This window comes from Battus philenor, unplaced genomic scaffold, assembly GCF_028537555.1.
Source record: "Battus philenor isolate CCGP_79_NKW_IND1 unplaced genomic scaffold, ilBatPhil1.0.hap1 SCAF_4, whole genome shotgun sequence".
Taxonomy (NCBI): domain Eukaryota; kingdom Metazoa; phylum Arthropoda; class Insecta; order Lepidoptera; family Papilionidae; genus Battus; species Battus philenor.
In genome coordinates this window covers 6,326,431-6,354,057 of record NW_027181704.1, presented here as the reverse complement: position 1 = coordinate 6,354,057, position 27,627 = coordinate 6,326,431, and the positions used below count along the sequence as shown (strand labels likewise).

General features: G+C 32.1%; 4 protein-coding genes across 6 annotated transcripts in view; 2 read left to right on the top strand and 2 right to left on the bottom strand.

The window, feature by feature from the left end:
• Window positions 1-1,660, bottom strand: part of LOC137928589 (neurogenic protein mastermind-like) — a 47,390-nt gene extending 45,730 nt beyond the window's left edge. For all 3 annotated transcript variants that reach the window (XM_068771469.1, XM_068771470.1, XM_068771471.1), the window contains exon 1: window positions 1,031-1,660. In XM_068771469.1, coding sequence (XP_068627570.1) covers window positions 1,031-1,095 — 65 coding nt within the window. In that variant the 5' untranslated portion in view covers window positions 1,096-1,660. The remainder of the gene's footprint in view (window positions 1-1,030) is intronic.
• A 443-nt stretch (window positions 1,661-2,103) lies between these two features.
• Window positions 2,104-9,176, top strand: Trap1 (TNF receptor associated protein 1). The gene is made up of 13 exons (XM_068771480.1): window positions 2,104-2,345; window positions 2,423-2,577; window positions 2,992-3,153; window positions 3,343-3,578; window positions 3,792-3,901; window positions 4,534-4,607; window positions 4,854-5,130; window positions 5,704-5,773; window positions 6,256-6,403; window positions 6,894-7,021; window positions 7,340-7,527; window positions 8,436-8,667; window positions 8,971-9,176. Exons 1-13 carry the CDS (start codon window positions 2,225-2,227, stop codon window positions 9,143-9,145), a joined length of 2,076 nt encoding a protein of 691 aa, XP_068627581.1. The 5' UTR covers window positions 2,104-2,224; the 3' UTR covers window positions 9,146-9,176.
• A 1,645-nt stretch (window positions 9,177-10,821) lies between these two features.
• Window positions 10,822-19,910, top strand: Nrt (Neurotactin). The gene is made up of 6 exons (XM_068771500.1): window positions 10,822-11,303; window positions 11,533-11,665; window positions 11,750-11,916; window positions 12,331-12,403; window positions 13,454-13,604; window positions 17,473-19,910. Exons 1-6 carry the CDS (start codon window positions 11,022-11,024, stop codon window positions 18,908-18,910), a joined length of 2,244 nt encoding a protein of 747 aa, XP_068627601.1. The 5' UTR covers window positions 10,822-11,021; the 3' UTR covers window positions 18,911-19,910.
• Window positions 19,911-21,928: 2,018 nt separating this feature from the next.
• LOC137928788 (putative leucine-rich repeat-containing protein DDB_G0290503) lies at window positions 21,929-27,204 on the bottom strand. The gene is made up of 6 exons (XM_068771760.1): window positions 27,036-27,204; window positions 26,735-26,892; window positions 26,443-26,600; window positions 24,317-25,757; window positions 23,421-23,567; window positions 21,929-22,314 (listed from the first exon to the last, which is right to left on the bottom strand). The coding sequence occupies exons 1-6, from the start codon at window positions 27,076-27,078 to the stop codon at window positions 22,087-22,089; spliced, it is 2,175 nt and encodes a 724-aa protein (XP_068627861.1). The 5' UTR covers window positions 27,079-27,204; the 3' UTR covers window positions 21,929-22,086.
• Between the last annotated feature and the right edge of the window lie 423 nt (window positions 27,205-27,627).

Below are 27,627 nucleotides of genomic sequence, written 5' to 3'. Positions count from 1 at the left end.
AGCCAGCATGCATGCAAATCTGGGTTATCAATGATGGTGATGTAAACTTGACTAACGGCATGGCATTCTATTGATCAGCACATTGATATTTTAAAGCATCCATAATTGAACATTAACTTCACTGTAGTAAATTGTTAAAATTAAAAAATTGTTCCTTTATTATAAAAATAATATTATAACATTTTATATTTATAGCAGGTAATTTGTAATAACCATAAAGTATATTTTTACACTTCTTTGGACTGCTAGTGTTTTTAACCTATGTGCAACAAAACTCATTTTTTTATTAATAAAAATATTTCTGATACAAGTAAATAGCCATAATATAGAAGAACAATAATTTTTTGTTTGTCATAATAAGCAAAGTACATAGTTAGGTCACAAAACAATTTACAACTCTTAAACTACTAAATCCAAGAATCTTTTATTACCTGCCATAAAAAAAGTAATGTAATTATTTCAAGGAATAAATCTAATTAAACAGTAACAGAAGTCTGTTCATGGATAAAATATGACAGTAACAACTTCAACAAATCATTACTGTAGTAAAATGACACATTTCTATCAACCCGGGGTTCAGCTTAATACACTTAAAAAGCATATTAATTTAATTACCAATGATAATCTCATCAATTTTAATGAGATGAGTTATACCCACAGTATATAAAAATATTCATCAACACATTTTCCTGGTTTATTACATCATTTTTAGGGAAGTAAATATCAGTAATTAAATCCATAGTTCCCAAAGCTTCACCTTTTGCTGTAGCCAGATAAATTTTTAAGAATCTTAGCAATTTTTACTTATTAAAATTTGTGTCTCTCATATTCAGTACTATCTTTGGTAATGGTTTGGGAATATGGTAGAAGTATACTGGAGGGCGTCAAAAAGTCTCAGAGAACCTCTGCTTTAAAGTATTGTTTGACTAATCATACCCACGATGTGTCATCATTCATGTCCTGTTACCTAGTCTTTTCCTAAAATGTTTAAATTAAAATCGGCATTGAAAATTTTTAAATAATAACTTACCGCAGTCGATCAACAACAGCCTGGCGTTTTGGAGGAAGAATCATTTCTTCCATGGGCTGAAGCATGTTCGGCGGATGCTGGGCGGGCGAGGCGCCGGGTAGCAGCCCGCCCGCACCACCGCCTCCCACCAGATGCTCCACGGTGACTGCTGATGATCCTTCACCTCTGATCTTTCATTTTCAGTCTTAGTTCAATACTCTTTACAATTCAAGTACTGCAACGCACATGTGATAGCACTATAAGAAAATAACAGTTCGTCCTGAACACTCTGAGCTCATTTTTCATATTGACACTCTAAAAATCTCTTTTTCTTTTTAAATCCTGAAACCTGACTGGTTTATAAGAAAATGTACAGTACAATTCACTCACAAAATATTCGCGAGACAATTTAAATTCACAATTTATATAATTCGTATTGAGACCATTGAAAATGTTTTGGTATGGAACAAGTTATGAAGTCACACACTGTAGTTAAGATTTTCTTTCTTCAATGTCAATAAAGAACTTATTAAAAACAAAGTATACTGTCCTATAAATTAAATTTATTAAATCTTGAACCACTTTTATTTTTATTTACTATTGTATCACAAACAATTTAGTTTTGCTTTCGTAAACGACTAAACAGAACAAGTTCTCAAACATCAACTGACTAAACTGACGGACAGCGATCAACGACGCTTACCGTTCCTAGCGGTAAGTAGTTGACATTAGCATCAACAAAGTATACTTGTCTTTTTGCCATAATACATTTTAACTAACTTTGAACGAATAATAATTTTTAACACTTAATAATTTTACCGAATCTTCTAACAGAAGCATAAAATAAATTATTTCAAAACTTCATATTTATCAATACCTCGTTGATTTGAATTTACGCTAAATCATTATAGTATAAAAAATTTACACCAATAATGATATATTGAAATTCAGAGCTAAGATACTAAAATAAACATTTCATTTTAATTGACTAAACATCTATTAAAATGAGAATTCGACTACGGAGGCGATGTAGCTATACGACTTCTTTGGTGTAACCTAAACATAATTTTATTGACATTGACAGATACTGAAAAGAGTTTGCACAGGATTAATTTGAAGTTAAAATATTCATAATAAATTTGCAACCTCTAACTCGGAATAGGAATAACTTTAAACAAGAGTTTGTATTAAACCGAATATAATTTGTAAGTTAGAATGTCTGCACTAGGTGCAAGAACAAATCTATCTATTCAGTATGCTAGGAGGTTACTTTTGCAATCCATTAATAACTACAAAAATATTGATAGAGTCGCCGTTTTAAGATATAAACACTATGGTAAGTTAAGTATAAATTATGTTCAATGATGATTATTTTTGTAAGTCAAACAAAAATGGGACTTGATTTGTTTACAGGCCCCAGTTTACTACAACCCAAAACTAACTTCAGTACTGCATCCGACCAACATCAACCTAAAGTTTTAAATACAAATCCAGAAAAAAAAGAATTTCAGGCTGAAACTCGAATGTTACTCGACATTGTAGCTAGATCTTTGTATTCTGATAAAGAAGTAAGTAATTTATTTTACGTAATCTTAGTATTATTGATTGTTTGAAACATTTAATACAAACTATATGATTTATTTCTCTAATTTTGTCATTTTTTTATTAAATAATTGCAAATTTGGTTTAAATATAAAATATCCATTTGTAGAAAAAGATTATTATATATCACACACTTCTACCTTTTCCATACTGTGGTTGTCTGTAAGAGATTGCCTTATGTGATAAGACTGCCCATTGTACTTTTTCATTTATTATTATAAAACTATTTAAATGTATCCTAGCGTGTACAATAAGAAAAAAAAAACAAAGATTAAATCCTAAAACATTCACATTATTTTTTTTTCATTACATATTTAATTTAGGTTATTTGCAAAAAAATATGACATAATACCATATGGTTTATAAAACATCTATTATAGGTATTTATCAGAGAGCTTATATCCAATGCAAGTGATGCCCTAGAGAAGTTCCGATATTTGAGTGTAAGCTCTTCCCAAGATGCTCCTCAGTTAGCGAATGTTGATAGAGCACTGGAAATCAAACTTAATACAGATAAGCAAAATAGGACTATAACATTCCAGGTAAAATATACTTTGTTCTCTGTTAAATGTTACATATATTTTCTATTTTTTTTTAAAAAAAAAACTTGATTATATCATTTACCATTGGTTAAAAACAATTTTTTATCTAAGCACTGTTTAAATAAAAAAGAAACTTAAGGAGATCTTACGGAAATTATTTAACTTATGGTCTATTTACATTGATTCTAGGACAATGGCATTGGTATGACTAAAGAAGAACTTATACAGAATTTGGGCACCATTGCCCGATCTGGTTCTAAGTCTTTCATTGAAGAAATTAAAAAGCAAGGTTCCGACCAGGCTAACTCTATTATTGGACAGTTTGGGGTTGGTTTTTACTCTGCATTTATGGTGGCAGATAAGCTAGAAGTGTACACAAGAAGTAGTAAGACTGGATCACCTGGTTACAAATGGTCTTCTGATGGGTGTGTATAATTAATCAACAATTAAACCCTCAGGTATTTCATAAAAAGAAATGATTGTAAAGATGTCTAGAGAAAGTGTACTTGTAAGTTTTAGTTATTATTTTTGTTATAGTTGGCAATACATTAGGGAACATTATTTTATAAAATAATATAGACTTATGTTAATTTAGAATGTATTTTTCATAATAAGTTTCTATTTTTATAAATGCATAGATCTGGAACATATGAAATTCAAGAAGTAGAAGATGTACCTATTGGTACTAAAATAATTGTGTACCTTAAGACAGATTGCAGGGAGTTTGCAGATGATGGTAGAGTTAAAGGTATGTAAATTAAGGTCATTTCATAGTTTTTAACCTATTTTACGTTTCTCAATAACAAATATTTAATGGAATCAGGCGTTACTTCGCGGAAGTCCATCCTAAGTAAAAAAGGACCAATATTTAGCCACTTCCGCACATGCAGTGGTAGTCATGCAATAAAGTGCACGGCCCGCCAGCCCACTGATAAAGTGAGAAGTGGTAAAAAGAAGAGTGGTGCCAAAAACAAGACTCAACAAGTGTTTAGCACTAATCGGTGTAACATAACTCCTGAAGATGCCCCATTGAGGGGTGAAACACGTGTCGAGTAATTTGGCGGTGGCGGTTGTGTGATTCGCATTGTTTGCCGCATACGCATTTATCAGCGGGCTGAAGGGCGGTGCACTTTATTGCACGACTACCACTGCATGTGCGGAAGTGGCTAAATATTGGTCCTTTTCTTACTCAATAACAAATATTAATAGTGGAGTAAGTATGAAAAAAAATATACTGATACACAAATGTATAAAAACATTACACATGATTCCAGAAAATGACTTTTATTTTGAGCTCTTTTACTTAAATGTCAAAGATAGGCTGTAATTCATGTATAATTAAGCCATGTAATTTAATAAAAAAAATCTATATTTTTTCAGAGATAATTAAGAAATATAGTAACTTTATTGGAAGCCCTATTTTACTGAATAATGAACAGGTCAACTCAATAAAGGTTGGTAAATATAAACTATATTTTGAAATAAAGTCATGTTTCAATTTTATTTGTTTGTTGAGTATATTTCAAGGATGTATGGTTATTTATTTTATATGATGCATGTGTATAATATTATTATTGCATTGAAGTTTTTCAGATTTCTATAGTCTTCATTACATTACCTTACATCTTTGTATATTTAGGTATGAAATCTTTAATAAAATACATGATGGAATTGATAATTTTTAAAAATTTTATTTTCAGCCGCTGTGGTTAATGGAACCAAAGGAAGTGACACAAGAACAACATGTAGAATTTTATAGGTTTATTAGTAATTCTTACGACAAACCACGTTTTACACTTCATTACAAAACTGATGCACCCATTAGCATAAGGTCTATTCTGTATGTGCCTGAGGGAAAACCGGGGCTTTTTGAGATGTCTCGCGATTCCGACGTTGGTGTTGCTTTGTACTCCAGAAAGATACTAATAAAAAGCAAAGCTGATAATATCTTACCCAAGTGGTTAAGATTTGTTAAAGGTAGGATTTACATTTCTCAAAGAAATATAATTTTTTTGTACTCATATCTAATTCAGCTACTATTAAGGTAATAAAAATAGAAAATTTTGAAGAAAAAATATTTTTCACTGCACAAGCTAATGAATAATTATGAATAAATAGGTAATTATCACTGTTGAATTCAAACAGTTTTGTCAAAAATTTGAATTAATTAAGCAAAGAAGACAAGTACAAATTTTCAGCTATAAATCAAACCATTTATAAAGTGTTATATAGGTAAAATAAACGCAATTTAATAATTAATATGTTAACAATTGCATAATTGGTATCATTTATATGTAAATATTGCACTTTGTTACTTAACATATTGTTATTAAGGGCACATATATTTTTGACTTATTTTTTTTTATAAGGGTATATATATTTTTTAATCATGATTATCTGTTGATGATTCCACCTACTTTCAGTTAGAGAATGTTTTCAGCATTAAATTTAACTTTCTTGTGTCTTTTATAGGTAGGTAATAAAAGAAAAGTTGTACAAAAACTTTTCAGAAAAAAATTGAAAAAAATCTAATTATTGTTAATTTTGCAGGTGTAGTTGATTCAGAGGATATTCCACTCAATCTTAGTAGGGAACTTTTACAGAACAGTGCTTTAATACTGTAAGTATCTTATTACCTATTTTTTTTACTTTTTATAGTTTAACGATTTCTGATCTTCAAATTACTAGAAATGACACTAATTGAAAAACAAAATTAAAAACTTAAAGAGTAATCTAGTGTAAGAACGTAAAATACTTTTATCTCTTCAATCTTCTTTGTTGCTTAAAAAGAAGAAAGTCTTAAGGGCTATCTCCAAAACAAAAATATACCTTTATTGCAAACAATAATTTGTCCATCAGGTTTTGGCTAAAGACTAATTTGAATGAAAATCATGAAACTTCAACTGTTACAGTTTTAATTAAACTTTTTTCATTGTACATTTCGATTAAGACATTTCTTCTTTTGTAACTGAACATTCTTTACAAGTTATAATTATTATTCCAAGTATTTTTTTCGAAATTTAGGGGCCATTTATTAAATTACATGTTCCAAAAATTTGTTTTTTACAATTGTCGAAATAAATAAATTACTTTTAATTTTAGTAAATTGCGTACAGTATTAACAAATCGATTCATCAAGTTCATGTGTGAAATGGCGCAAAAGGACCCAGTCGGCTTTGATGCATATTACAAGGACTATTCATTGTTTTTGAAAGAGGGAATTGTTACAAGCCAAAGTCCTCTGGAGAAGGTAAATTTTTGAATAATACGTTATGGAGGCCATTCCAAAGAGAATATAATATTTACTGGAAAGTTTTTTCTTGTTCATATTAAAACTTAATAGAAATTGTTACACATTTTCATTAAATATAAATGTTTTAAGTATTAGATTATCTTCCGAGATGGTGTGTATATAGGTCCAATAGTAGTAGTAGTACCTATTTCTATTTCTGGCACTTATTATGAAACATTACCTTTGTTCCTTATTAAAATGTACTACAGATAGGGTCATTTATAAAGATGACATCTTTAATTCATGTGTCTTTGGGACTAGGATTTGTTATTTTCGTATGATTATAGGATATGTCATTTACAACCAGGTGATTTATTATTAATCGATTGTAAGACATATGAGAGCACTACTTAAGATACTGTATTTAAATCATTTTTAAAACAAAAAATTGTTGTCCTATCCAACCACAGTTTGATGCCCTAATGTTTCCAATATTATGTTTTTTCAGGAAGAAATTGCAAAACTGCTGCGTTTCGAGTCATCCAAATTGGAAGCTGGGGTTAAAACTTCTCTAGCAGACTACTGCTCGCGACAAAAAGAGGATCAGAGATCTATCTATTATCTAGCAGCACCTAGGTAAGCTTTTTTAAAATTGATTTATTATAAAAACGTTTTTATAGAATCAGGTAGATATGGTAATTAAAGCTAGAACTAGCCCAATAAATAATTATAGTAATTGTGAAACATAGTACTTAATTGTTATTAATGTGACATTATTACTTAATCCATGAGATACTTAATGAAAATCAATACAAAGGCGAGTCATACTGTCCTCTAAAATTTTAATTATAACGTCATAATAATTTGCGTGATTACAACTAGATAAAACAAATAAAATCTAGAATAATAATACATTCCTAATGTTATATAATGAAAAGCTCTTTAAATTTTCAGTCGTCAATTGGCTGAGACATCCCCATACTACGAATCTCTCAAAAAACGCAACCTAGAAGTTTTATTCTGTTATGAAATGTATGATGAATTAGTATTACTAGAACTAAAAGAATTCGGTCGCCGTTCCTTGATTTCTGTGGAAAATGACATGCAGAAAGATTCTGCCGAAAAAAGTGATTCTGTTATTGGTAAGGTTTTAAACTTCAAAAGAAAATGTCAATGATTAAGCATCAGCATCTGGAAATAATAGAATATTGAATTGAGTAGGTTTTGTCACATCTTCATTCAATTAAACATTAAAATACGGGCCAGTATTTTGGACTGATTTAATAACAAAGAAATAATTTATAACATAAAATAGGTAGTTGGAATAGGAGGCACCACAATTACTCACCACAACACTACTATTTTAAAACTTAGTAAGATTTATTGTGGATTTTGTAAGGTACTATTCTACAGAAAGTTTTAAAAAAAATTCTGTTTTTTTTTTAAACTTTTTTATGCTGTTTTAACAAGGTTCTTTTCTATGCTGTTTTAACAAAATTTTCAATATTGAAGAAAAACTACAATAAAAAATACAAAATAATACAATAATAAGAGTGAAGATCTAAACCTTCATTTATAGTATAATAAGTCTTATATTCATACTTAAATAAATTATTATTCTTTGAGAGATAAAAACCACTGCAGGAAACTAATACTTTACTATTCTTAAATGTTAAAGAACATATTTCTTAATTAGTATTCAAAACAAGTCACCGGGAGTCTACTTTCAGATGTTTTCCAACATTAATCACACAGTTATCAAGGTCATCAGCCAAAAATACTTAAAAATTACACTTGTAATTAACTTCTTCATCACGTGATATGCTTAGGTCAAAATTTAGTTTATCAAAATGTGAACTTCAACCTTAGTTAAACCGTCGATTTTGTTAAGTACTTCACATCCATTACATTACATAAACTTCAATCTATCTCACAAATTATGGCTTAACTATATACAAAATAAACATTATTTCTAAAAATTAATAATACACATAAAAAGAAATCTGTTAGTTTAAAACCTAAAAATTATATTCATTACTATTTTTAACAGGCAGCGACGACTTGCAGCAAAGTCAAATTAATGACCTAATATCGTTTTTGAAATCAAATTTGGATGGAAAAGTGTTTGAGGTGCGCACAACACAGAAACTAGACACGCATCCATGTGTTATTATTATACCCGAAATGGCTGCAGCGCGGCATTTTATACGCACACAAGCACAAAACCTTAGCGAAGAAAATAGATTTGCCTTGTTAAGGCCACAACTGGAAATTAACGCAAAGTATGTAAATTTTAAATAAATAAATAAAAATTTGGTTATAATGTTACACATTTTATATACATATCTATATTTTAATTATAATATACCAACACTACAAGCGGAATGGGCAGTTTTAAAGAATTATGCATGGTATTTATTACCAAGGAGAAAATAATTTTGCATATAGCAATAAACTATGCACTAAATTTTAAAAATGAATGTAGGATAAAATTTAATATGAACCCAATTGGTTGATAAATTATTTTAATTATTTTAGTAGTTTATATATATCATGTTTTATTAATGTGTTTTTTCTTTTCATAGGCATCCAATAATAAGAAAGTTACATAAACTTATTTCCACTGATAAAGAACTTGCCAACATGGTTTCCCAGCAGCTATTCTCAAATGCCATGGTGACGGCGGGACTAGTGATGGATCCGAGAAACTTAGTTAATCATATCAACGATCTTTTGGTGAAAGCTTTAGAGAAACATTAATAATGTTCAGTTATTAAATTGATTATTTCGTTGTTTGTATTTTTACTTCTTAGGTTGTAATTTTATTTGTATGCTTTAATAATAAAAGCCAAACTTCCATTACTCATTAACCATTTAACAGTCCATTATACATTTTGAAATAATAATTGCTTACATATTGGTTTATGTAATCATCAATTTAAAAAGTCGTGTCAAAAAGCTATTACGGTTTATATTTGATAAAGTAAAACTTTTTTCACAAATTGTGTAATTAATATGTCGAGAACTGAATATTTACTGAATAAGAAAATGATCCTGTGGATTTTTCCCAACTTCTTATAGATATGTCTGATTAGAGCAATGAATGGGCTCTCAAACATAGTTAAAATTGATATGAAAGAAAAATAAACTTTAGAAATCTTGCGCTCCAAGTAAAATCTAAGCAATAAAAGTTTGCCAATTTAGTAAAAAAAATTAGTCCTGAGCTGGGACGCCCGTAGAGTATTTGCTGTTTAAACTAGGCTCTCAACGCTGCAGTGTTGAGAGCTTAGACGATGTAAATAACGAATGTCAATCATAAAAATATAATATTTTTTAATAATTTAAATATTAATTATTATTATTTTATTATACAATTAATAAAAGTAAAAACTGTTCCGACATTCTAACAGCCTTTTTTTCTCCTGTTGGGAAATCCTACATGGGATACCCTTGCGCTGCGGGGGCAACGTAAAGATTATGCCGGACTCCAACCGGCTAAAACCCCACGGACTTCTTTTGTAAAAACTACGAGAACGCCTTCGCATACTAACGTAGTTTCAATGTCGTTGGTCTAGTGCCTCAACTCCTTAGAATTGAGTCAGTCCCCCACACGTTACCATAAATACTTGAGGTTTAGCTCGCGCGCTTCAGGTTCACGACTAACGTGCGACGAATCACCCCGCATCCGTCACCAAGGCCTATATGGAAAAGGTTTAAGTTTAGTTAAGTTAAGGAAAGGGATTGGAAAAGGACGCAATATAATACTGTCCGATGTTCAGTTCTACAGCTGCGAATGGGGAGCATGGATGCTTATTCTCTCTCGCCATCCGCAGCCTCCTTTTGCAAAATGTCGCAGAAGATTTACACATTGTGTACCTTCGCCTTAACGAAGCTTGGCAACTAGAGATAATTCACTAAAATGCCTGTGAGTTTTCAGCGCAGCTCAACCCAAGCTGTACACTCCTCAAGCGCGTGTTAAACCATATCATCACCTAAAAGAGACATACTAAGAACCCTTTATCAATAAATATCAACAGACATACTGAAAAGAGCAGTTATTTGATATTCCTATAATTATTTTGTGCTTTAAGATTACATATCTCATTATTAAAAGAATTAAATTTACACGAATATTTACGTTATTTTCATAAAGATTCTCAATTTTTTTAATAAATAAATTTATTAGTTTAAAAATGTCGACACCTACATTTTCACATTGAGTCAAAGTTATTACCTTATTAATTAGTTTATTTAAAATCGATGAATCAAAAGTAACTACTGTTTTTATTTAATTATATTATAAGTAGTCATTTTATCTTACATAAAGATACTCAATAGAAAATAATACATTTTAAATATTTTAAGATCCATATTGGTTTTTATATACCGAATAGGCAACACTGACGTCTCGGGGAGGTGAGGCGCGCGGTATTTGCGGTTTGCGCCATTGATGTGCATTTGTGCGTTTTGAATCGTTTTTATAATCTTATTATAGCGTCTTTTCGAAATGATATTTTATTAAGATTTATTTTTATTAAAACATTTACCCTACTAAAAATTGACCACTGGATTGAAGTTATCAGAATAATCGATGTAAAACATTTGTCGTTTGTGTACACTATTTAATAATTTAACCATGAGTACCACCGAAATTAGTCAAATGGATTCAGAAATCGACAATAAAACATTAGATAAAAAGCAAATTGAAGCCGAAGAAAAAGAAGTGATGCTTAAAACTGTTAATGAAAAATCAGACGATTCTGATGACAAAAGGAATGAAAGCGAAGGGCCGGTGAGGTCTGCACTCGCGGGCGAAGTCACTGAACAAGGCCGGGAAGTTAAGCCTAAGTTTATTCCTATAGGAGCGATAAAAATGCCCGGATTTTTTACGAGAAATTCAGATAAAGACAAGCCGAAGGTATGGCAGTTTTTTATACTACCTATAATTTCAACAGAGCATGAGATATATCATTATGCTATATATTAGATATTTTACTTAGTTCAGTTGCAGTTTGTTATAAATTACATTAATGCCGCAACACTTCATTCTTCATTACTTTAATTTTAATATAGTAGTACATTGTATTGAATGATTTTCATAAGGCGATTTAGTTTAAGTGTATTTAATGTTACAAATTTTTTTCTAGGAGGACGAAAGTGGTATAGAAAAAGATTTAGAACTTGAAAAATCATTAGATAAGACTGATGAAGATATTAATCCTAAGCAACATGTTGGATTTTTACAAGCATTTACAAAGTTATTGCAACCAAAAGATAATGGTATCAACTTCTTACAAATGTTGATTTAAATTATATAAGTTTTTATTAAATTTTACAATTTATAATTGATTTCTTTCATTATAGACAGAGATAATAATCAGCAAAAACGTTTGGGTCTTTTTAATGTTAAATATCCCAAAATGTTTAAAAAACGGGATCCAAACCAGGAAGTAACTCTGGCTTCTATGGAAACTTTGGAAGATAAGCTAGACACACCTAATGATGGGATGGAAAATATAAAATTAGATGTTGTAAGTACTATCACTATGTTGAAATTTATTATTGTGATGAAAGTAATCTATGTAAATACTACGGTTAGTTGTTTTACATTTTTCATAAAATAGGGATGTTGTAAGTATATAAATATTCTAAAAACATCCAAGTAGTCTTTAAGGAAGTATACCTGAAAGTTGTTTTCTAAAAATTTTGTTATTACCACAACTTATTTGTAAACTTTATTCTTCATAAAATAACTACTAGATATATGTAACAAACAGAACAACCTTTAGTTGTACATATAATACAAACCATAAAGATTTTCTTGTCAAACACTATTGTTTTAATTATTTAAATATATATAAAATGCTTTGAACAGTTTTCTATGTATGTATTGGGAAACTGGTTTGTAACTGCACTATCATCAATAAACAAGCATTTTATTTTAGGATCAAGAAGAAGGTAAAGTTGCTACAAGACTGCCATTGAAAGAAAGGATCAGACAAAAGAAGTTCATCATTGGTAAATAATTAAATAAATTTTATTTCATTAACTTTATTTATACATTACATCGTAAATATATTTTTTAAACTTAAATAATACTTGTAGAGTTATTAATTTAAGCTGTTTATAACTTTTTTGTCATTTTTAGTTTCCAGAGAAAAGTATTACAGTTACATATATATGTTAAAGCATTTTATCAATATGAAACATCTTTAATATTTTAAGACCAGCTCATTACACAAAAGTAAATTACTACTTTGCAAGTGTGTTAAGTGAAGAAATAATTGCTATAACATTCTTATATACAGTACTATCTTTGTGGTAAATTTTCATCAGAAATCACTTTTTGTCTGTGAGGTCATATTCCTTTTTCGCATTATTTATTAGTTACTTGCTTTTAGCTACAGAATAATGAATTACAAAACCTGAACTACAGATAAAGCTGTTAAAACTAGAATGCTAACTGTTTCCAATCATCACTTCGGTGGTAGAATGTTTACTGCTTAGGACATAGGCCTCCTCAATAGATTTCTAAAAATACTGGTTGAAAATGGCCTGAATCCAGCATGTTCCAACAATCTCTACAAAGTTGTCTGTCCATAAGGAAGACATACTAGGGTATGCTTACTGGTCTGTTGTATCGACGAAAAAACCTTGAGACATCCATCAGCGATTAATTTTTTGTGCTATTTGGCCTACTTACTACCCCTTAAACCTGCACACTCTCCAATCTACTGAACACATAGCTCCTTTAGTTTCATTGTTCTAAATTTCCTAATTCCGTTTTTCTCATCTTGTCTTCAAATATTCAATCATAATCAGTGATGTTCGATAACCATTGCCATCCTTTTAACCATTGCAATGTTACCAGAATTGCTCAGCTTTATCATACTCTTCAGTTTCTGCGAGCTAAAAGCAACCATATAGATTCTTGGGTACAGTTCATGGTTATCACCCTAGTGCTTGAACTAGCATATAACATAACATCATAACAATTCTTTTAGTTGCCTATGATGACCATAAAGGCTTAAATAAAAATATATATTATTTAATAATCATTGTCTGCAGATGACATCATGGTGTGTGCTGTCATCATATTGGTTCTACTTGCTGTAATTATCGGCATCGTGATCGGTTCCCGAGCCGGACCTCCGAATGAGCGTCCGCTGCGTTTGGGACGCTTTATTACAACTTTAACCACTTGCGGACCAGTGGAAGGGTAAATTAATTTGATCTATACATTATATCTATAACATATCTATTTTCATAGTCATTATTCATCATCATTATTTTGATCACCAATGCTAACTATGACTTGGTATTGAATATTTATATATATACAAAAACAAATAATGTTTTCGTGAGATTTTGCATAATTTTTTTCGTCATGTCAGACGATAGACACTCTCTACAAGGCTATCCTTAAAAATCTCTACAATGACTTATATTGAGCTGCCCGCATCTAGCGCGACTTTCTATTGTTAAATAATAAATAATTGCGTGAATACATTACTAGTGATAGCCTTTTTGATTAAATGTACATTATGGCTATAGTCATTATTTGCCTTTATGTCAATAAGGGTATTTACGGTAACATATTAACGATTTTTCTTTAAAATGAATGAAGAATGTTTGATTCTGAATATAACAATAATAATTATGAAATTTTTACTTATATTTAATATACAGGGTGGGCCTCGGAGTTTTGCGAATTTGAAAAATTCATAAAAAACAAAACAAAGGTAATACTAAAATAAATTTATTTTTAAATTAAAGTAAACATTTGGGACAATCATTTTTTGAAAATAACATCATCCAGATGCGCACCATCCCGCTGCAAACATTTTTTGAATCTCGTCTTCAAATTGCCGAAAACTCGTTCGCATATGGCGCGCGGAATCGCAGCCATTTCTCCGTGGACATGGCCTTCAACTGGGCAATTGAGGTCGGACTATTACTGTAGACTCTACTTTTCATGTAACCCCACAGGAAAAAGTCTAGTGGGGTTAAATCCGGACTCCTAGGAGGCCATGGAATGTCACCTCGGCGCGAAACGAGTTTTCCAGCGAACTTCTCCTTTAAGACCGCCAAACTCTCGTTAAATGTATGGCATGTGACGCCATCTTGTTGAAACCATGTCGCACTATTGTACCCTTGAAATTCTGACAGCTGCGGGAAAAAGAAATGGCGTAAAATGGCTATGTATCGCTCAGTATTTACTGTCACAGAATTCCCTCGCTGGTCTTCAAAGAAAAAGGGTCCGATGATTCCGTGTGCTGAAATAGCCGCCCAAACTGTCACTTTTGGCGAATGCAAAGACTTTTGGTGTTTGAAACGTGGATTGTCTGAGGCCCAATAACGACTATTTTGTTTATTTACGTGCCCATTTAAGTGAAAATGGGCTTCGTCTGAAAAAAGAATATTGTTGAAGCGCCGAAACCGCTCAAACATTGTTTTGACGAAATCACGTCGTAAATTGTGATCATTCGGCTTCAAATCTTACACTAGTTGAAGTTTATAGAGGTGCAATTTCAAATCTTTCTTCAAGATTCGACGCAAAGTCGTTCTTGATACAGAGAGCTCTGCTGATCGCTTGCGAGTTGATTGCCCAGGCGGAAGCTCCGAATTCGTTTATGTTTTCCTCTGACCTTGTTGTCCTTTTGGGCCCCTTAGGTTTCTGATTGAGGGTCGAACCGGTAGCCTCGAACTTCCTGACCCACGCCCTAATCAAACTTTCACTCGGACATTGTTTTAAGTCATGCAATCCATAGTGAGAGCGAAATAAACGTCGAACAATAACGCCCGAATCGGCATTTTTGTAATAATTTTTAACACAGAACGCACACTGTTCACCCTGGAAGTGCTATATGGCGACAAAATTTCCGAGAACCGAGCTACAGATTCCCACCTCCCGCACTCCGCTCCCTTACCCCGTTCCAACGCTATAGCGATTTTAAATTCGTACGCATCCGTGGCCCACCCTGTACTATATAAAAATACTATTATTTAATATTAACACAATACATTGTTGAATAATAGTAAAAATGTGGCTATGAGGGCATAAAATTATTGTCATAAGACCAGATAGATAGAATATTTATCAAAACAATATCAGTTTGAACATGCTTGTAGTTTTAAACGATAAAAAATTTCATGTGTAGTTGTACAATTATATGCATGGATATAGTTAGTTATAGATGTTATAAATAATATAATTTGTGTATATATGGTATAAAGAAATAATAGACAGTGAATGGTTTACATTTGAATGAATGCTAGTTTATGATCTGTAATTACATAATAAAAACGTAAGATTATTGTATTTTTCGGATAAAGAGATGTTTCTACAGAGTCAAATGTTAAAAGAAATCTATAGTATAAAAAGTAATGTAAACTGAATATTGCTGGTATGATATTTCAAAGTTTTAAAGTGGTGAATGTATGGCATATTTGTTGGCAAAAAGCTTTATAGCTTTTACATCTTATCACCTGTTTTCTAAGCACCTTGTATAAAGTGATCACTTTGAAATATGTTACATTAATATATTTCTTCTATTGGAATGCGACAGTCCAATAATTTAGATAGTTAACAATAATTAATTTTAGATGCAGCAATCTGAAATCATTACGTTATTTATTATTTTTGGAATCAATGATTTTTGGATAAGGTGTACCATACACTGACAACAAATTAGCTATGCATTCATCCCTTTAAAGCTTCACTAATAACCAAACGCATGTATATATGAGATTTCCACCTATATACTGACTCATTGTGGCATATGTGGGTCCATAAGGCTTTGAAATTTGATAAAATCAATTTTGGTAGGAATATTTATTTTGCTGCGAAGAAGTCAGCTAAGAATGAAATTGCACCTTCAAGAGCGGGCAAGTGGAAGTTAAATAAAAATAAATATTTTTAAACTATAGCTCTTATGGGTATAAAAGTTAGACATAAACATTTTGGACAGCACGAAAACATGTATATTTTTACTTGAGAACGTCTACACAAAATTATAAACAGCAAAAAGAAATAATTAAAATTTACCTAAGCTTTCTAAAAACATAAAGCATAAAAACAGTGTCAACAGATTGCCGTGTGTGCATAAACCGCTCATGAATAGGTAAAGCGCAATTTAGCAACGACAGCACTTACAGCGAGCTATCCTCGCCGCTTTACAAGTGGTTCACAAGAGGCTTCACTCACGAGCCCTGTACATTGCTTAGACGTCCTTACAATAACGAACAATTGATTTCATTGAGTGCTACTTAATGCCCGCCGGTCTCATACAGATAAACCGAGATCCGGTGTCGATGTCATCCGTGGAATGTGCTTTCAAAAGGAATTTCCATAACTATAAAACTATTCTCACTTAAGACCAAAATTCGTGTTTTTTTAAGGATTATTTATTATTGTTGTAAAATCTTTATTAACATTTAATTATAAAATTCTAGTTTCATGGCGATAAGCATCTAACCTGTAGAAACTTGCTTGTAAACGGTGGCATCTTAAATAATTAGTACACAAAGTGTGAATTATACGAGATTGTATCTCAAGAGTTGAACCCGAGACCTGTGATTGCAAGTCACAGTCCTTATTGCTAGGCTACCACTGCTTTATTAGTTCACTTCACATATTAGCACAGGAAAAATTGTATAATTGGCTTTAAAAAGGAATTATCGAGTTTCTAAAAAATATAATAAAAGAAATTCTTATCGATAGAATGAACGTTCCGAATCTGAAAATTCGAAAGTTCTTACAAAGCCTATTTAAATAAATAAATATTTTTTTCATTACCTTATTTCAGAAACCATTGATTTTCGGATAAAGTGTACCATACATTTATTTATTGCAAACGAGCTGTACATTCACCCCCCTAAAGATTTTACATTTAATTTTGATTCAATACTGTACACATATATATATTTATATCCAAGAATAATATTTCTGACGTACCCAATCAAAAGCCGGATACTCATATGTATATATATTTACGCGAAAACACGACAGATAACAAGACGATAGATTATAGTACAAAATTAGATTATGTATATAACAAATGTATGTATAATGTGTTATATTACAGGGTCTACGATGAAGGCGTTTACAAATTTTATGGCATCCCGTATGCAGTTTCACCTGTTGGAGAGAGAAGGTTCACGTATGCACAGCCATTGAACAACTTATCACTTTGCTGGAATGGAACTATGGAGGTTCACGAGCCCACTGCTCTGTGTTCGCAGCTCTTAGAGAATAGCACCATTACGGGCGACGAGGACTGCCTTACTCTAGACATTGTCACTCCTCACGTTCAATACGATTACCCGCTGCCTGTCGTTGTATTGATCGGTGTGAATTCATTGGCGGGAGGAATAAGCCCGGCTCAACCGTCTGCTCTGTACGCTCGCACGAAAGAGGTTGTCTTCGTACGACCAAACTTCAGATTGGGAGCATTCGGTTTCCTAGCTTTAGATATTTTATCTAACTCGAAGTACCCGGCGACTTCAGGTAACTACGGACTGAGTGACTTGCTTGTTGCATTGCAGTGGATCCAGTATAACATTAAGCATTTCGGAGGCGACGCCGAATCCGTCACTCTACTCGGACACAGGGCGGGCGCTACTTTGACTGCAGCTTTGACCACGGCCACCAAAGCTCAGAAGCTTTACTCCAGAGTCTGGCTTTCGTCTGCCTCTGTCATATTCCCGGGTGAACCCCTGCAGCAGTCCCAACTTAATAATGAACAGTTTAAACAAATAAGTAAATGCAATGACGCCGACTGTCTGCGTCGTATAACCCCAACGGAAATTCTCTCCGCAACTCCCGACACCTGGTTGGGTAATAACATTGACTCGTTACCGGTGACTGACGAATTCAAGCGGTCTTGGCTGGTACTGGACGGTGACTATTTGAGGGTTCACGCATACGAAAGTTGGGACGCGCAAAAAGATGCCAAAGAAAAGGGTAAGGAAAAAGTTTTTAAGCCCATGGTGTTTGGGTCGACCATGCACTCGGGTCATACTGAATTGTTGAAAATGAAACACTTGAATTGGACTGCAGATGTCGTGGAGAAAATGGTGAACGATAGCTTTATTGGCGAAAAGAACTTGACTGCTGCGGTATTCACGCATTTTAATAAGACATATGAAGGCTTGGTTGAATTGATTTCGTCGATACGCACTCTGTGTCCTTTGGTGAGTTTGGCTCGATTGCGTCTTTCAGCCCCGATGTATGTTGTGAGCGGTTCGGGCGCTGGTGGCGGGTTGGTGGGCAGCGGTATGGCTGATGTCAATTCCGACGTGGAAGCCATCTTGGGGACATTCGACTCTGAGATGCCCGAGCAACGCAGATTCATGGCAGCCATGCAACAGTTGTTTTATTACTATGTATGGCATGGCAAGCTTCCCGGACCAGAGACCGGTTTAATAGCAGTAGGCCAGGACTTGCTCCCTCTGCACGGCCTGCCAGCCTGCGACCTACTTATACAAGAGGACGTCGTGCCAAGATATGCTCACGTAGATTAATCCATCAAATCGATTCTGTTCAAATTATCTGAATTGTGTGTTTTTTATAATAACCCTTAATGTTATTAGCATTATGAAATTTGTTTTGCTTAACACTCCACCTTTTTTATAATGTTTTTTTATTGATATCGTGTATATGTAGTTATTACAGTTTGTACTTATTGAACACGTATTCTTAGATTAAGCGCTTGATTATTTGTCGCGTTAGTATGGAACAATTGTTTAAGTATTACTTCTATGGCAGTTAATTTTTGGGTTGACGACAGATCTGATTACCGTAAATAGTATTATAGGCTTTTTGTGCCGTTTTGGGAATTCGTAAATGAAATTAAAATAGTTTACTTTGCATTTTAATAAAAGATATTTCTAGCTCTAAGACTAGTTTTAAAAACGAATATCAAAGCAGTGATCTCCCCCAATAAGCGTTCTGAGCTAATGGTTTATTGCTGTAAGTTTTGTATATTTTCTAATTTATGTATAATTTCATTTAATTGATATTGAACTTATAATCAAATAATATTTACAAATGTACTGATGTAATGTAATAATTAATACTCATTGTAATTTTGTTTGAATGTTGTTTTCAAACATGTTCTCGCATGATTTTAGAAAATTAAGGCATGTTTTAGTCAGTGTCTGTTATTGAAATTGTGATTACTTTAAAAGTCTGATTATTCCAAAGAGTGATCTTGTCGATATATTTCCAACCAAACAATTTTTTTATTGTAAGAGCATTTATACCAGTATTGTAACGTATTTTAAACATTAGCTTTATTATACCTGTCTTGCCATTAATGTAATAATTGTAATGCATTGAAGAGTAGGATACCAAAGGATTATAGTTTGAAAGAACAAATATCAAAAATTTTGTGGTGGTTAATTTAAAAGCCACTTCCCACCGTGTAATACTTGGTCTAATATTTTATAACTAATATACAAGGTAGTCATAGTCACAAAGCTTTTTTGTAAATTGGTACCTAGAAATAAAAAGACTGGCAGATATTATTATTTCATTTTCCTTCAGTTCTTTTGTGTATTTAAAATTAAAATATTTATGATTTTTGAAATATGATATGATCACTTACGAAGTTGTCGCTTGCAATAGGCTTCATAAAGCTCAATGTCACCTAAAGAGCAATGAAGAGGACTACTATGCCTGCAGTTTCGAGATTGAATCAAAAATGAAAAGATCTGCAAAAGAACCAGGATCATCAAGGTGGCTCGAAGAATTGTTCGTCTGTAGTGGCAATGGGTGGGGGACACATCGCTCGCTCTCAAGTGGCGAGCCGGTAGACAGCGTGGCCTGCGCGAAACAAGATCAGTCATCGTGACGATCTTTGAGGCAGGCCTATTCCTTGTTCGTCTATCGAAAACTATTAAAAAGGAAAATTTTTGGAAAATATATTCTTCTGTATTGGCCGTCAACTACATTATACCCATATGCAGGAGACAATCAGAAATAATTTTATCCATTTCCACATTTTATCCATAGTAAGAAATCTTTTCGAAACAATCTTTTACGTCGTAAATAGGGATCGCTTGAGGCCTCTCGACTTGTAGCGACGCTGTTGGGTGTCCGCATCGAGAGTCGTGAAGCGGACTCTAGCTAGCAATGCTCGGTCCTCCTCACGCGCCACCCTCCCTACGTAATCTACCCGACGCGATGCAGCAGCGCGTTGCGAATGCTGCTACCATACTTTTGTAGCAATGCTATCCCGCGTTTATTAAATGCAATAAAATATCACCTACGTCTCACGTAGAAGATAACTCAAAATTTTATGAAATAACTAGGAATTGTACGTAAAACCATAATTCTTCGTAGACTGATAATACGCGAGCTTTCTTAGGTTAAACTGGGTCAAAATCGCTTTCATCACTTGAATATACTACCTCTTATTCGTTAAGTTGATCAGCTTTTGCGACCAGTTTTGTCACTAGACGCATGTTTCTCGGCTAAAGGACTTCGTTAATTTTGAAATTTTCCTATATGGCACAAATATTCAAAAATGTACTAAGACGGCCTAAAGCAAATTATACATATATATATTTGTATAATTCTTTTATAAAGGTTGAATTTATCAAAAACATCAAGCAAGCATTTTGTAAAGTAGCAGTGCGCATGCCACAGTGTACAGAACATAGCGTCCAGGGTAGCCAGGCGCAGTGCAGCACGTGCAGCCAGGAGAAGAACAGACATCTATAGGTCGGAAGATCTTGTATGAAAGCAACTTCCAAATGGTCTTACTGGAAGTATATCGGTGAAGTCTTTGTCCAGAAATGGACATGGACGACCTATAGTTGAAATGATTTTTAATGTGACTTTTGTATTATCGGTTATGGGGGAGACTCTTTCTACCGTATTATTGTTATGTATATTGTGTTCAGAAGTGTGAGTCATGGCCTGAGGTATCTGAAAGATGATACGGAGGAGGACGCGACTGTCAAGATACATATGAGATATTGTAACTTGTATAGTTTAACGGATTGACAAATTGAAGTAGCAGTGGGCAGACCACAAACGGGGAGAACAAACAATTACTGGGGCCTTAAGGTTTTGGAGTGGAGACCGGCAAGCTTAGGACGTGCGCTCACAAGGTCGACGACTTTGTTAATGTCGTTGGCAGATGCAGATTATAAGCAGTTTTCAACCGGTCCTACGGGAAATATATAGGAAGGCTTATACCCAGCAGTGGACGTCTTATGTGATGACATGAAATATTTGGGAACACTACTACTTGATATTTGTCTGCCTCCTTTGCCTGTGGCTCATGTACTTAAAAAGTCATTTGAGTGTAAAAAAAGGCTTTTATGTTATTTTTAATTAGTGAAATACATAATTTCATACCGCTAATTGTACAGAAAACAAATGTGGTGTAGAGCAGGATTTTAAATTATATATTTTGTGTAGTATGTGATATTCTAACTATAAAATTATAAATATTTATAACAAGGTTAGGGCGAGAATAAAAGAATGGAAAAATTCAGAAAAATTGTAATAATAAATATAGTAAACACGATATGCATCACACAGATTTCAATGCATTATACCAAACATTAATAAATTAATAATATACACAACCGGTAATAAATTAAAACCATCAAAGTTCACAACTTTCTTACATATTTAATAAATTAAACGTTTTGTAATTCTAAAATTTGAATTTTGATTAAAAAAATTAATGATTACGTTCTCTCAATGGAGAAACTACAGTTTGTATGTTTTCCTTGCCAATTTTGATTGTTTTTCGTCCAACAGATGGAGATTTTGGTGTAACTTGCAATTGTTCCATTTCTTTCTTCATTTTATCCATTATAGAAGACTGCTTGGCCATCATCATAGAAAGTTCCTCGTTTTCTTGCCGTAGTAAAGACAATTCAACAACAAGCGATTGCTGATCCTGAATCTAAAATGTAAATATACAACTGTTTAGTTAAAACACTGTTTGATACTTTTAAACTTAACTGTATATACTTTTAAAACATCGTATGTGACTTCTACTTTTATTAGTTAACTTTATTTGGTGCAGAGGTACGTAATTGTAAATAATTCTAACCATTAATTTAAATAATTTACTTTCAAAAGATGAAAAATTGAACTCAAATTTTTGTTAAAATGCCTTTTATCGAGACAGCCAAAATTTTAAGATACTGTTACGTACCGTTGGTAGTCCACCTATTTATACTAAAGAGAAGGTAAGTTCGCAATAATACTTGATTAGAATTTCCGAGAACCATACACAAAAATCTATAAATAACTTCAAGGTCACGCGTGTTTACGGCACTTCTTGATCCTAGGGTTCCGTATTTAATGTAATCAGGCGTTATTTTGCAGAAGTCCATCCTAAGTAAGAAAAGGACCAATATTTAGCTACTTCCGCACCTGCAGTCGTAGTCGTGCAACAAACTTTGACTCTGTGTTTGGCACTATTCAGTGTAACATAACTCCTGAAGATGCCCCGTGGAGGGGTGTAACACGTGTTGAGTGATTTAACGGTGGTAGTTGTGTAATTCGCATTGTTTGCCGCATGCTCATTTATCAGCGGGTTGGCGGGCGGTGCACTTTGTTGCACAACTACAACTGCATGTGCGGAAGTGGCTAAACATTGGTCCTTTTCTTACCTAGGGTCACGTTTTTTTTGTTTAGAGGGTTCTGTAATTCGTGCTTTGTAACAATACATATCAAAAATATTTTGCAGGAAGTCTACAACTGGTAATGTCACACAAATTTAATCTATGTATCAGATAATTATATCTGCTAGCCAATAGAGATCATGGATATCTGATAGCTAAAAAGCTATCAGATAACTAAAAAGCTATCAGATAACTAAAAAGCTATCAAATAGCTAAAAAGCTATCAGCTCTCTGATGGTTAAAAAGCTATCAGCTGTCAGATAGCTAAAAAGCTATCAGCTATTTGATAACTTATAGCTATATATATGTATATGCTCAAGTAACTATTGCTCGCCTGTCTACCTTTCTGTATAAAAAAATTATAGCCATATGACAATACCTGTTTTTGAAGGCAACTATTTTCTGCTTCAAGTCGCGAAATCTCATTAGCAGCGTGTGATAAAAGAGCGCGAGACTGTTCAGCGGCCGCCGTGGCCTGCCCTGCATGTTCAGTGGCTAATTCACAAAGCATTCTTTTTTTTTCCACCTAAAGTTTATTTAATAAATTATAAATCTGAAGTTATATAAAAAAACGGTCTAGTCAAGAAAGTTGGGTAAGCAATTGGATGTAGACATAGTTCCACAAGATATAACAGACCTTCTTTTTCTTAATTTTAAATTCATAATTAAAAGGATATTATAAAGTAAATCATATTAAAGCATTCCAGAGTTTTTGATTGATCAAGATGTGTCAGACTTGGGATTGTTAATTTATTTGCAGAGTTGATATAATAAAGTATACATCAAACATTATTAAATTTCATTTAAAAAGAGCAACTGTTGAGTTTCCAGCCAGCTCTTCTCAGCAGATCAAAATAACGGTCCCATGACAGTTTCCTTCTTATTATTTTTAAATAAGTATCAATTCGAAAGTGTGTAAATGCCTATTCGATATATATTTTTGGAACCTCATGTCTAAGTAGTTCCAAGCCCTTATTAGCCTTAGGGATACTTTTGTCAAAAATTACTTTCCCAGATTAATCAATGAAAGAAAATTTAACTTTTGATCATTATTGCATCAAGGATGATCCAAGCATATAAATAACAGTTTGTTCCATTTAAATTTAAGAATTTTAAATTCTTAAATCTGCTACTTTGTATTAAGCGTTTTCATATTAAAAATATTAGCATAAATAACTAGTTTCTGTAATTACAAAACTATGTCTTATTAACAAAGTAAAAAGTTATTTTTAATTATGCTTTTAATCATTTAACATTTAGGAAATAAAATTCTACCTCTTCACGAAGCATTTGAATTTGAGAATTTGATTCTTTCTTCAATAATTCAACATCTTCTATAAGCTCTGTTTTAATAGTTCCAAGTTCACGATATGCCTCCTTTTCGACATTTTGGAGACTTTCTATTAGTGTTACATTATGTTCCATAATACGAGTGTGTTCCTTTGCCAAAGCTGCTTTAGACTTTAGAATATTGACGAGAGCTTCTTTATACTCATTGCATTCCAAAACAGTATTGTCCAAAGTATTTTTGTATTTAAGAAGTTCTGATTCTGTAGATTCCTTTGAGTTAGTTAATGATTGAATTTTGGCTTCTAAATGTTCTAACTCTGCATCGGACTCCCTCAGGCGCATTGTTAGAACTTGCACAATATCTCTAGTAACTGATAATGACATTTCAAATTTATTTTTTTCCTTGATTGTCTTTTCCACCTCCACAGTTAGCTTGTTTATTTTATTTTCATATTCAATTACAGTCTTTTTAGATTCTTCCTTTAATTCATTCAGTTGGTCAGCAAGTCGTGTTTTTTCACTTTTTAAAGATTCATTTTCTTTTTCCAAACAGATCAATTGATTATGTATTTTTTTATTGTGATCCTCACTAAGACTCAATTTGTATCTAAGTTCTTTCATTTCACTCTCTAAGCATTGTATTTGATTTTCCTGCAATGACCAGTGCTCCTGAATACTCCTACTACGCTCTTCAAACTGAATTTCACTTAATTTTAATTTTTCACATGTGGCTTCTTCAATTTGTTCCAATTTTGCTTTCATTTCTTGATCTTTTATTGCTAATTTATCATTCAATTCTGCTATAACTACATTTTTTTCATTTACTAATTCTTCACTAATTTTGGTAATCAAAGATTTATAATGAGACTTTATACTTTCTTGCTCTGTTTTACTTTTACTAATAATTACTTGCTTTTCTTCTTCCATTTTGTTTTTTAGAGTTTCTAACTCAGCCTTGTATTCCCTTCTAATACTTTCATTTGCTTCTAAAGCTAAGGCATGGTGACCTTTTACCATTTCCAGTCTTTGTTTAGTTTCTTCAAGGCAAGTATTCATATCAGTTAATTTATTCTGTAAATCTTGACATAAACTATCTCGTATAACTATGACTTCTTCTAGTGCTGTGAGTTCTACTTGTTTGCTACTTACTTCCTTCTCTAATTTGCTACACAAATTTTCTAGTTTTATTATATCTTGGTTTAATTTATCAATAGTATTTGATTCATTTGATTTTTGAATGTATATTTTATTGTTTGCAGCATTATCTTTATCACATAAGGTAATTTGTTGAAATTTATCATCTAAATATTGTACATCATAGTTAGTGTTGATTGTTTTATCACTCAATTTCATTTGTAGTTTAGCTAGTTCAGTCTTTAAGTCTTCAATTTGTTTATTATACTCTGATATTGTTTGGTCTTTATTTCTAAAACATCAAGAAATATTTAATTATAAAATCAAAGTTTTAATTGATTTATTGAAATTTACTTTTAATTTTGTATTATATAGTAGGTAGTATGAAGTAATAAAGTTAAAATGTAGACTTTTAGCACTTAAAAATTAAATACATTTGATTTTTGTACTATACTATAGCATAAGCTAATGTATAGATAGTATATAAATTCCAGACCTTCAACAAAATTTCCCAATTTTTCTCATGCAACAATATAAAATAACTACTCTGGCATACATATAAACACAATAGTTTAAAGAAGCTACATTTTCTTGTGGAAATCTGCAACAGTTGACAATTTCTGAAAATTAATGTTCCGTATAATAATTTATTATTTCTCTTAGTAAAAAGAGAACAGTAGGATTTTAACCCCATATTAACTATCCAAATATCTTCATCATTCATTATTATCATTTTCAACCTTAAGACAGCCATTGCTAGACATAAGCCTTACTTCAGAGATTTCCATTAGGACCGGTTGGAAGCCACCTGCATCCAATATCTTTCAACAAATTTAACAATATTGTCAAAATTTCAGCTCTTGCTGGTCCCCACTCTAAAGCCTTTAGGCTTTTGCAACCATCTGATCTGCACATTATGTATTTTATAACATATCTTATTGAACAATGTTAGTTAATAAGTAGAAACATTAACTTACCTTATTTCAACTTCCTGTGCTTTGATAAGATCTGGTATTTGACATGCTGGTTTATGACTAGTTTTGGTTTGGACATTTTTATTATGGTTTACTGTCATCTTTTTTAAAGAGTTTGAACTTTTGGTTTTAGCAGCTGTGTAGCTTTTAACTGGTTGTGGCTATAAAATTAAATGCAAAACTATTATTTAACCAAAATTTCTATCTTTTTATTACCTTTTTGAACAAGGCATTAACGGGTATAAAAAGTACGTAGTGAAGATTTATTATTATATTCAATAAAAATAAAACTTACAGTTATAAATGATTTCGCACTAGAAGTAGAACTGCACTGTGATAGTACATCACTATTTACTTTACTTGGGGTATCCAGGGGTTTCTGCCTTGATTTCGGAATAGGCGCTGATTTTGTTTTCTCTTTAGTTCCATTACTTAGTTCGCTTTTATTAGTACCTGAAGTAAAACAAGCTTTTTATTATCTTAATTCTCCGACCTTTTACATTAATTTGATAAAATTAACATCATAAAACTGTTACCAAGTTCTTTGGTATATTGTTATAATAATTTAGGGTCTTTATATTTTGATAAAAACTTACCCAATCTCAATATTGGTTCAAATCGCTTAGCTTTTGAAAACATAATGAATAAAATTTTATTCCTCTTAAATAATAAATATTGGCAAAATATTCATATAAAATAGTGCTGTATTTTCAATATCACTGCTGACCACTTAAGTATAAATTCATTGTTGTACTGTTCGTTATTCAATAGATCGCGCGCGAAAGCAACAGTACCAGTACAATGTCGTCGAATAACCGTTAAATTACATTCCTTTTCAAGCAAATATTGAATGAAAAACGTAGGATGTCAAGTAGTCTTTTTAAAAAAATTTACGTTATAAATATCATAAAATGTATAATGTTTAAGAATTATGAGCAATGATTATTAAGCCTGATTTAACTATTTAGCTGCTATATTAAGATTCTAATACAGATATAAAATTACTATGAACTATTTCTTCAATATTACATAGCTGAATAATTTTTAACTTTTTACATTATTAAAATGTATTTGTTTCGTAAGGTAAGGAATTGGAAATGTATTCAATCAAAAACTAGTTCAATTTTTTTTCCTGCTTCGTTTGCCTAGCAGACTACTACATTACAGTATTTTAAAAATATAATAAAA